The following is a 12,726-nucleotide window of genomic DNA, read 5'->3' on the forward strand; positions in this document are numbered from 1 at the left end:
TTTTTGGTGTTTTTGGGGGTGTTTTTGGGGGGTTTTTGGGGCGCACCGTTCTCGCCCTTGTTGAAGTAGGCCCAGAGTTTGTCCGCGCGTTTCTGGGGGTTGTTCTCGTCCTCGGGCAGCAGCTTCTGCTCCTCGGCCGGGATCATCTTGAAAATCGCCTGGGGACCCCAAAAACAGCGCCCCAAAACCGTCAGGGACCCCAAAAACCCTCAGGGACCCCAAAAACCGTCAGGGACCCCAAAAACAGCGCCCCAAAACCGTCAGGGACCCCAGAACGGCACCGGGGACCCCAAAACCCCTCAGGGACCCCAAAAACCGTCAGGGGACCCCAAAAACAGCGCCCCAAAACCGTCAGGGACCCAAAAACCCTCAGGGACCCCAAAAACGGCACCAGGGACCCCAAAAACCGTCAGGGACCCCAAAAACAGCGCCCCAAAACCGTCAGGGACCCCAAAAATCCTCAGGGACCCCAAAAATCCTCAGGGACCCCAGAACGGCACCGGGGACCCTAAAAACCCTGAGGGACCCCAAAACCCCTCAGGGACCCCAAAAACCGTCAGGGACCCCAAAAACAGCGCCCCAAAACCGTCAGGGACCCCAAAAATCCTCAGGGACCCCAGAACGGCACCAGGGACCCCAAAAACCTCAGGGACCCCAAAAACGGCACCCCGAATCCATCACGGACCCCAAAAATCCTCAGGGATCCCAAAAATCCTCAGGGACCCCAGAACGGCACCGGGGACCCCAAAAACTGCCCCAAAACCGTCAGGGACCCCAGAATGGCACCGGGGACCCCAAAACCCCTCAGGGACCCCAAAAACGGCACCCCAAAACCGTCAGGGACCCCAGAACGGCACCCCAAAATTCTCAGGGGCCCTAAAATCCCGAAACAGCGCTGGGGACCCCAAAAACGGCACCCCAAAAATCCTCAGGGACCCCAAAAATCCTCACGGACCCCAAAAACCATCAGGGACCACCCGGGACCCCAATATCGGCGCTGGGGACCCCAAAATGGGCCTGGGGGATCCCAGTACGGCTCTGGGGACCCCAAAATCGGCTCTGGGGACCCCAAAATCAGTCTGGGCACCCCTAAAACAGCTCTGGGGCCCCAAAACCCCTCAGGGACCGTCCAGGACCCTAAAAACGACACTGGGGACCCCAAAATGGGTCTGGGGACCCCAAAATCGGCTCTGGGCACCCCTAAAACAGCTCTGGGGCCCCAAAACCCATCAGGGACCGTCCAGGACCCTAAAAACGACACTGGGGACCCCAAAATGGGTCTGGGGACCCCAAAAACGATACTGGGGACCCCAAAATGGGCCGGGGGGCACCAAAAACGACACTGGGGACCCCAAAATGGGCATAGGGACCAAAAACGGCTCTGGAGACCCCAGAACAGCTCTGGGGACCCCAAAATAGGCCTGGGGACCCCAAAAACGGCTCTGGGGACCCAAAATCGGCTCTGGACACCCCAAAATGGGTCTGGGGACCCCAAAAACGACTCTGGAGACCCCAGAACAGCTCTGGGGACCCCAAAAACAGCACCCGCACCCCAAAACCATCAGGGACTGCTCGGGACCCCAAAATCGGCTCCTGGGACCCCAAAATGGGCCTGGGGACCCCAAAAACGGCTCTGGACACCCCAAAATGGGTCTGGGGACCCCAAATCGGCTCCGGGGACCCCAAATCGGCTCCGGGGCCCCAAACCCGGCCCCGCTGGGCCGGTGGGGGAGGGGACTGACCCTTCCCCTCCCCCTCCCCGATCCGTTTATGGCGCCCCTCCCCCCCCCGGGGTTTTTTCCATCCGGGATTGAAAATCCGGGATCAGGGGAGCGGGGGAGGGGCAAAGCCAATTAGCGCCCCTCCCCCACCCCGGCGTTAATTGGGGTCGGGGGGGGAGGGGGGGGGAGGGGGGAGGCTGGGTGGGGGAAGGGCTGGAGGGTCAGAGCCCCTCCCCCACAGCTCGGAGGGAATTCCTGGATCCAGGGGAGCCCCCAGGGCGGGGACCCCCAAATTCCTCTGGGATCAGCCAATCCCAGATTTCCTGAACCCCAAATCTCACATTTCTCACCCCAAATCCCAAATCTCACATTTCTCACCCCAAACGCCAAATCTTACATTTCTCACCCTAAACTCACCGTGATCATCTCCAGCACTTTGCTCTTGCTGAGCTCCCTTTCCTGAACCCCAAATTTCACATTTTCCAACCCAAATCTCACCGTGATGATCTCCAGCACCTCGTTCTTGCTGACCTCCCTGTTCCCAAACCCCAAATCCCCATTTCTCACCCCAAATCCCCATTTCTCACCCCAAATCTCACCGTGATCATCTCCAGCATCTCTCCTTTGCTGACCTCCCTGTTCCCAAACCCCAAATTTCTCATTTTCTGACCCAAATCTCACCGTGATGATCTTGAGCACCTCTCCCTTGCTGACCTCCCTGTTCCCAAACCCCAAATCCCACATTTCTCACCCCAAACCCCAAATCCCCCATTTCTCACCCCAAATTCCCCATTTCCAACCCAAATCTCACCATGATGATCTCCGGCACCTCGCTCTTGATGGCCTCCCTGTTCCCAAACCCCAAATTTCCCGTTTTCTGACCCAAATCTCACCGTGATGAACTCGAGCACCTCGCTCTTGCTGACTTTCCTGTTCACAAACCCCAAATCCTCCATTTCTCACCCCAAACCCCAAATCTCACATTTCTCACCCCAAACTCACCGTGATGATCTCCAGCACCTCGTTCTTGCTGACCTCCCTGTTCCCAAACCCCAAATCCCCCGTTTTTTACCCCAAACTCACCGTGATGATCTCCAGCACCTCGTTCTTGCTGACCTCGCCGTTCCTGTCCACGTCGAAGAGGGAGAACGCCCACTCCAGTTTCAGGTGTGTTTTCCCAGACGAGGTCAGGTGCAGGGCGATGATGTACTGACCCCAAATCCCCATTTCTCACCCCAAACCCCCATTTCTCCTCACCGTGATGATCTCCAGCACCTCTCCCTTGCTGACCTCGCCGTTCCTGTCCACATCAAACAGTGAGAACGCCCACTCCAGTTTCAGGTGAGTCTTTCCCGACGAGGTCAGGTGCAGGGCGATGATGTACTGACCCCAAATCCCCATTTCTCACCCCAAATCCCCATTTCTCACCCCAAACTCACCGTGATGATCTCCAGCACCTCTCCCTTGCTGACCTCGCCGTTCCTGTCCACATCAAACAGGGAGAACGCCCACTCCAGTTTCAGGTGAGTTTTCCCTGACGAGGTCAGGTGCAGGGCGATGATGTACTGACCCCAAATCCCCATTTCTCACCCCAAACTCACCGTGATGATCTCCAGCACCTCGTTCTTGCTGACCTCGCCGTTCCTGTCCACGTCAAACAGTGAGAACGCCCACTCCAGTTTCAGGTGTGTTTTCCCGGAGGATGTCAGGTGCAGGGCGATGATGTACTGACCCCAAATCCCCATTTCTCACCCCAAACTCACCGTGATGATCTCCAGCACCTCGTTCTTGCTGACCTCGCCGTTCCTGTCCACGTCGAAGAGGGAGAACGCCCACTCCAGTTTCAGGTGTGTTTTCCCAGACGAGGTCAGGTGCAGGGCGATGATGTACTGACCCCAAATCCCCATTTCTCACCCCAAATCCCCATTTCTCACCCCAAATCCCAAATCTCCTCACCGTGATGATCTCCAGCACCTCGTTCTTGCTGACCTCGCCGTTCCTGTCCACATCAAACAGTGAGAACGCCCACTCCAGTTTCAGGTGTGTTTTCCCAGACGAGGTCAGGTGCAGGGCGATGATGTACTGACCCCAAATCCCCATTTCTCACCCCAAATCCCCATTTCTCACCCCAAATCTCCATTTCTCCTCACCGTGATGATCTCCAGCACCTCGTTCTTGCTGACCTCGCCGTTCCTGTCCACATCAAACAGTGAAAATGCCCACTCCAGTTTCAGGTGAGTCTTTCCCGAGGATGTCAGGTGCAGGGCGATGATGTACTGACCCCAAATCCCCATTTCTCACCCCAAATCCCCATTTCTCACCCCAAATCCCCATTTCTCACCCCAAATCCCCATTTCTCCTCACCGTGATGATCTCCAGCACCTCTCCCTTGCTGACCTCGCCGTTCCTGTCCACGTCGAAGAGGGAGAACGCCCACTCCAGTTTCAGGTGTGTTTTCCCGGAGGATGTCAGGTGCAGGGCGATGATGTACTGACCCCAAATCCCCATTTCTCACCCCAAATCCCCATTTCTCACCCCAAACTCACCGTGATGATCTCCAGCACCTCGTTCTTGCTGACCTCGCCGTTCCTGTCCACGTCAAACAGTGAGAACGCCCACTCCAGTTTCAGGTGTGTTTTCCCTGACGAGGTCAGGTGCAGGGCGATGATGTACTGACCCCAAATCCCCGTTTCTCACCCCAAACTCACCGTGATGATCTCCAGCACCTCGTTCTTGCTGACCTCGCCGTTCCTGTCCACGTCAAACAGTGAAAATGCCCACTCCAGTTTCAGGTGAGTCTTTCCCGAGGAGGTCAGGTGCAGGGCGATGATGTACTGACCCCAAATCCCCATTTCTCACCCCAAATCCCCATTTCTCACCCCAAATCCCCATTTCTCACCCCAAACCCCATTTCTCCTCACCGTGATGATCTCCAGCACCTCTCCCTTGCTGACCTCCCCGTTCCTGTCCACATCGAACAGTGAGAACGCCCACTCCAGTTTCAGGTGTGTTTTCCCAGACGAGGTCAGGTGCAGGGCGATGATGTACTGACCCCAAATCCCCATTTCTCACCCCAAATCCCCATTTCTCACCCCAAACCCCATTTCTCCTCACCGTGATGATCTCCAGCACCTCTCCCTTGCTGACCTCGCCGTTCCTGTCCACGTCGAACAGTGAGAACGCCCACTCCAGTTTCAGGTGAGTTTTCCCGGAGGATGTCAGGTGCAGGGCGATGATGTACTGACCCCAAATCCCCATTTCTCACCCCAAACCCCAAATCTCCTCACCGTGATGATCTCCAGCACCTCTCCCTTGCTGACCTCGCCGTTCCTGTCCACGTCGAAGAGGGAGAACGCCCACTCCAGTTTCAGGTGTGTTTTCCCCGATGATGTCAGGTGCAGGGCGATGATGTACTGACCCCAAATCCCCATTTCTCACCCCAAACTCACCGTGATGATCTCCAGCACCTCGTTCTTGCTGACCTCGCCGTTCCTGTCCACATCAAACAGTGAGAACGCCCACTCCAGTTTCAGGTGAGTCTTTCCTGACGAGGTCAGGTGCAGGGCGATGATGTACTGACCCCAAATCCCCATTTCTCACCCCAAATCCCCATTTCTCACCCCAAACTCACCGTGATGATCTCCAGCACCTCGTTCTTGCTGACCTCGCCGTTCCTGTCCACGTCGAAGAGGGAGAACGCCCACTCCAGTTTCAGGTGAGTCTTTCCCGAGGAGGTCAGGTGCAGGGCGATGATGTACTGACCCCAAATCCCCATTTCTCACCCCAAATCCCCATTTCTCACCCCAAACTCACCGTGATGATCTCCAGCACCTCGTTCTTGCTGACCTCGCCGTTCCTGTCCACGTCAAACAGTGAAAATGCCCACTCCAGTTTCAGGTGAGTTTTCCCTGATGATGTCAGGTGCAGGGCGATGATGTACCGACCCCAAATCCCCATTTCTCACCCCAAACTCACCGTGATGATTTCCAGCACCTCTCCCTTGCTGACCTCCCCGTTCCTGTCCACGTCAAACAGGGAGAACGCCCACTCCAGTTTCAGGTGTGTTTTCCCGGAGGAGGTCAGGTGCAGGGCGATGATGTACTGACCCCAAATCCCCATTTCTCACCCCAAATCCCCATTTCTCACCCCAAACCCCATTTCTCCTCACCGTGATGATCTCCAGCACCTCGTTCTTGCTGACCTCGCCGTTCCTGTCCACATCAAACAGTGAGAACGCCCACTCCAGTTTCAGGTGAGTCTTTCCCGAGGAGGTCAGGTGCAGGGCGATGATGTACTGACCCCAAATCCCCATTTCTCACCCCAAATCCCCATTTCTCACCCCAAATCCCCATTTCTCACCCCAAATCCCAAATCTCCTCACCGTGATGATCTCCAGCACCTCGTTCTTGCTGACCTCCCCGTTCCTGTCCACATCAAACAGTGAGAACGCCCACTCCAGTTTCAGGTGAGTCTTTCCCGAGGATGTCAGGTGCAGGGCGATGATGTACTGACCCCAAATCCCCATTTCTCACCCCAAATCCCCATTTCTCACCCCAAACCCCCATTTCTCCTCACCGTGATGATCTCCAGCACCTCTCCCTTGCTGACCTCGCCGTTCCTGTCCACGTCAAACAGTGAAAATGCCCACTCCAGTTTCAGGTGAGTCTTTCCCGAGGAGGTCAGGTGCAGGGCGATGATGTACTGACCCCAAATCCCCATTTCTCACCCCAAATCCCCATTTCTCACCCCAAATCCCCATTTCTCCTCACCGTGATGATCTCCAGCACCTCTCCCTTGCTGACCTCGCCGTTCCTGTCCACGTCGAAGAGGGAGAACGCCCACTCCAGTTTCAGGTGAGTCTTTCCTGACGAGGTCAGGTGCAGGGCGATGATGTACTGACCCCAAATCCCCATTTCTCACCCCAAATCCCCATTTCTCACCCCAAATCCCCATTTCTCCTCACCGTGATGATCTCCAGCACCTCTCCCTTGCTGACCTCGCCGTTCCTGTCCACGTCAAACAGTGAGAACGCCCACTCCAGTTTCAGGTGTGTTTTCCCTGACGAGGTCAGGTGCAGGGCGATGATGTACTGACCCCAAATCCCCATTTCTCACCCCAAACCCCATTTCTCCTCACCGTGATGATCTCCAGCACCTCGTTCTTGCTGACCTCGCCGTTCCTGTCCACGTCGAACAGGGAGAACGCCCACTCCAGTTTCAGGTGAGTCTTTCCTGACGAGGTCAGGTGCAGGGCGATGATGTACTGACCCCAAATCCCCATTTCTCACCCCAAACCCCAAATCTCCTCACCGTGATGATCTCCAGCACCTCGTTCTTGCTGACCTCGCCGTTCCTGTCCACGTCAAACAGTGAAAATGCCCACTCCAGTTTCAGGTGAGTCTTTCCCGACGAGGTCAGGTGCAGGGCGATGATGTACTGACCCCAAATCCCCATTTCTCACCCCAAATCCCCATTTCTCACCCCAAACTCACCGTGATGATCTCCAGCACCTCTCCCTTGCTGACCTCGCCGTTCCTGTCCACATCAAACAGTGAAAATGCCCACTCCAGTTTCAGGTGTGTTTTCCCGGAGGATGTCAGGTGCAGGGCGATGATGTACTGACCCCAAATCCCCATTTCTCACCCCAAATCCCCATTTCTCACCCCAAACTCACCGTGATGATCTCCAGCACCTCTCCCTTGCTGACCTCGCCGTTCCTGTCCACATCAAACAGTGAGAACGCCCACTCCAGTTTCAGGTGAGTCTTTCCCGACGAGGTCAGGTGCAGGGCGATGATGTACTGACCCCAAATCCCCATTTCTCACCCCAAACCCCATTTCTCCTCACCGTGATGATCTCCAGCACCTCGTTCTTGCTGACCTCGCCGTTCCTGTCCACATCAAACAGGGAGAACGCCCACTCCAGTTTCAGGTGAGTCTTTCCCGACGAGGTCAGGTGCAGGGCGATGATGTACTCCCGGAAGTCCAGCGTCCCGTCGTCGTTGGTGTCGAAGCTGCGGAAGACGTGCCGGGCGTAGCCCTGCGGGTCCGAGTTGGGGAAGAAGGTGCCGTAGATCTTCTCGAACTCGGCGCGGCTGATGCGCCCGTCGGGGCACTGCCGCTGGAAGCTCTCGTACCTGGGACAATAATTAATGATTAATGATTAATAATTAGTAATTAATAATTAATAATTAATAATTAATAATTAATAATTAATAATTAATAATGTTATCATGATCATTGGCACTGCCGCTGGAAGCTCTCGTACCTGGGACAATAATTAATGATTAATAATTAATAATGTTATTGTCATCGTTGGCACTGCCGCTGGAAGCTCTCGTACCTGGGACAATAATTAATAATTAATAATTAATAATGTTGTTATCATCGTTGGCACTGCCGCTGGAAGCTCTCGTACCTGGGACAATAATTAATAATTAATAGTTAATAATGTTATTATCATCGTTGGCACTGCCGCTGGAAACTCTCGTACCTGGGAAAATAATAAATTATTATTATTAATAATTATTGTTATCATCGTTGGCACTGCCGCTGGAAGCTCTCGTACCTGGGAAAAGAATAATTAATAATTAATAACTAATAATTAATAATTAATAATTAATAACTAATAATTAATAACTAATAATTAATAATTAATAATGTTATTGTTATCGTTGGCACTGCCGCTGGAAGCTCTCGTACCTGGGACAATAATTAATAATAATAATTAATAATTAGTAATTAATAATGTTATTATCATCGTTGGCACTGCCGCTGGAAGCTCTCGTACCTGGGAAAATAATTAATAATAATAATTAATAATTAGTAATTAGTAATTAATAATTAATAATTAATAATGTTATTATCATCATTGGCACTGCCGCTGGAAGCTCTCGTACCTGGGAAAATAATTATAAAAATAATTAAAAATTAATAATTAATAATGTCATTATCATCGTTGGCACTGCTGCTGGAAACTCTCGTACCTGCGGCACCAGGAGAGGAAAAATTATTATTACTATTATTATCATTATCATTATCATTATCATTATCAATATCATTATCTTTATTATCATTATTATTTATCATTACCATCACCATCACCACTATCATCATTAAGTCATATTCATATTTATATAATTATATTTATTATATAGGTGTACCTTATGTCTGTATTATTTCTGCACACATTAATAACATATATATTTTATATGTTACACTGCATTATTGTTGTTTTTATTTTATTACCGTATTTCCTTATCCATCCCATCCCCCCCACACCGACTCCATCCTAGCAGCGGGCTGATTAATTACTTAATCACATGTTAATTACTTAATTACACGGCATTCCTCTATACCATATCAGTGCATTATACAATATCATTTCTATACATTATACAGTTCTATATGATCCTATACCATATCAGTCTATTATACGATATCATTCTATACATTACACAGTCCTATAGCGTTCTATATATTGCATTTTACTATACTGTGTTTCTCTATACCATATCAGTGCATTATACGATATCATTCTATACATTATACCGTTCTATAGTGTTCTATATACTGTATTGTACCATACTGTGTTCCTCTATACCATATCACTGCATTATAGGATATCATTCTATACATTACACAATCCTATAGCATTCTATATATTGTATTATACTATACTGCCTTCCTCTATACCATATCACTGCATTATAGGATATTATTCTATACATTATACTGCACTACATGATCCTATACCATATCAGTGTCTTATAGGATATAATTCTATACATTATACAGTTCTATAGCATTCTATAGACGGTATTATACTGTACTGCCTTCCTCTATACCATATCAGTGCATTATACTATATCATTCTATACATTATATAGTTCTATAGTGTTCTATATACTGTATTGTACTATACTGTGTTCCTCTATGCCATATCACTGCATTATAGGATATTATTCTATACATTATACTGCACTATATGATCCTATACCATATCACTGCATTATTCTCTATCATTCTATACATTACACAGTTCTATAGCATTCTATATATTGTATTATACTGTACTGCATTCCTCTATACCATATCAGTGTATTATAGAATATTATTCTATACATTATACAGTTCTAAATGATCCTATACCATATCACTGCATTATAGGATATTATCCTATATACTGCACTGTACTACACTGAAATATTCTCTATTACCTCATTATATGCTATTATTCTATACATTATGCTGTACTATATGATCCTATACCATATCAGTGCATTGTACGATATCATTCTATACATTATACAGTTCTATATGATCCTATACCATATCACTGCATTATACAATATCATTCTATACATTATACAGTCCTATATGATCCTATACCATATCACTGCATTATAGGATATCATTCTATACATTATACAGTTCTATATGATCCTATACCATATCAGTGTATTATAGGATATTATTCTATACATTATACTGCACTACATGATCCTATACCATATCACTGCATTATAGGATATTATTCTATACATTACACAGTTCTATAGCATTCTATAGACTGTATTATACTGTACTGCCTTCCTCTATACCATATCAGTGCATTATACTATATCATTCTATACATTATACCGTTCTATAGCATTCTATAGACGGTATTATACTGTACTGCATTCCTCTATACCATATCAGTGTATTATAGGATATTATTCTATACATTACACAGTTCTATAGCATTCTATAGACTGTATTATACTGTACTGCATTCCTCTATACCATATCAGTGTATTATAGAATATTATTCTATACATTATACAGTTCTATATGATCCTATGCCATATCACTGCATTGTACGATATCATTCTATACATTATACAGTTCTATATGATCCTATACCATATCACTGCATTATAGGATATTATTCTATACATTATACAGTTCTATATGATCCTATACCATATCAGTGTATTATAGGATATCATTCTATACATTATACAGTTCTATATGATCCTATACCATATCGCTGCATTATAGGCTATCATTCTATACATTATACAGTTCTATATGATCCTATACCATATCACTGCATTATAGGATATCATTCTATACACTATACAGTTCTATATGATCCTATACCATATCGCTGCATTATAGGCTATCATTCTATACATTATACAGTTCTATATGATCCTATACCATATCACTGCATTATAGGATATCATTCTATACACTATACAGTTCTATATGATCCTATACCATATCACTGCATTATAGGATATCATTCTATACATTATGCTGTACTATATGATCCTATACCATATCACTGCATTATAGGCTATTATCCTATATACTGCACTGTACTACACTGAAATATTCTCTATTACCTCATTATATGCTATTATTCTATACATTACGCTGTACTCGATATTCTATACATTACTTTATTATACTCTATTATTCCACACCATATACTTCATATCCTTTATTACCCTCCATCATTCTATACATTACACTGATCTATATTGTTCTATACTGTATTACCTTATTATACGATATAGTTATATACATTAAATCTAAATACATTATTCTATACGATAGGACTTTATTGCATTGCATTATTCCATACCACACACTTTCTATACTGTGCTACACCCCGGTACTCCACGCACTGCACCGTGCCAATCTATATAATCTATATGGTTTACATTGCGAGAATTTACATTCACGCACCAGCGGCACAGCCCCTCCCCCAAGCGGTGTGTGCCCGTGTTCCATACATTGAACTGATCTAGGTTATCCTATACATCCTATACATTCTATACATTCTATACATTCACACACCAGCCATACATTGCACCATACACTGATCTAGGTTATCCTATACATTCTATACATTCTATACATTCTACACATTCTATACATTCTACACATTCTATACGTTCTATACATTAACGCACCAGCGGCACAGCTCCTCCTCCGAGCGGTGTGTGCCCGTGTTCCATACATTGCACCATACACTGATCTAGGTTATCCTATACGTTCTATACATTCTATACATTCTATACATTCACACACCAGCGGCACAGCCCCTCCTCTGAGCAGCGCGTGCCCGTGTTCCATACATTGCACTGTACCAATCTGCGGTCCATACGTTACACTGCACTGATCTATAGATTCTATACATTCTATAGATTCTATATGTTCGATACGTTCTATACATTCTATACATTCTATACATTCACACACCAGCAGCACAGCCCCTCCTCCGAGCAGTGTGTGCCCGTGTTCCATACATTGCGCTGTAGCAATCTGTATTCCATACGTTACACCGCACTGATCTATACGTTCTATACTTTCTATTATTATTAATTATTAATTATTAATTAATAATTAATTATCATTATTAACTGACCAGCGGCACAGCTCCTCCTCCGAGCAGCGCGTGCCCGTGTTCCATACGTTACACTGCACTGATCTATATGTTCTATACTTTTTATAATTATTAATTATTAATTATTAATTATTAATTATTTATTAATTATTAATTATTAACTGACCAGCGGCACAGCTCCTCCTCCGAGCAGCGCGTGCCCGTGTTCCATACATTGCACTGCACTGATCTATACGTTCTATACTTTCTATTATTATTAATTATTATTATTAATTATTAATTATTAATTATTAATTATTAATTATTATTATTAACGCACCAGCGGCACAGCTCCTCCTCCGAGTAGCGCGTGCCCGTGTTCCATACGTTACACCGCACTGATCTATACGCTCTATACTTTCTATTATTATTAATTAATTATTAATTATTAATCATTAATCATTAATGATCATTATTAACGCACCAGCGGCACAGCTCCTCCTCCGAGTAGCGCGTGCCCGTGTTCCATACGTTACACCACACTGATCTATACATTCTATACTTTCTATTATTATTAATTAATTATTAATTATTAATTATTAATTATTAATTATTAATTATTAATT

At 46.8% G+C, this 12,726-nt stretch overlaps 1 protein-coding gene across 1 annotated transcript; it reads right to left on the reverse strand.

The window, feature by feature from the left end:
- Positions 1-46: 46 nt before the first annotated feature.
- LOC311165973 (visinin-like) lies at positions 47-12,521 on the reverse strand (the record flags this gene model as incomplete). Its single annotated transcript, XM_084227467.1, has 3 exons — positions 47-158; positions 7,568-7,856; positions 12,441-12,521. Coding segments are annotated over 3 exons (482 nt in total), but the record flags the coding sequence as incomplete, so codon positions are not given.
- Positions 12,522-12,726: the final 205 nt, after the last annotated feature.

The sequence above is a fragment of the Fringilla coelebs genome (assembly GCF_963513975.1).
Source record: "Fringilla coelebs genome assembly, contig: SCAFFOLD_485, whole genome shotgun sequence".
Taxonomy (NCBI): Eukaryota; Metazoa; Chordata; class Aves; order Passeriformes; family Fringillidae; genus Fringilla; species Fringilla coelebs.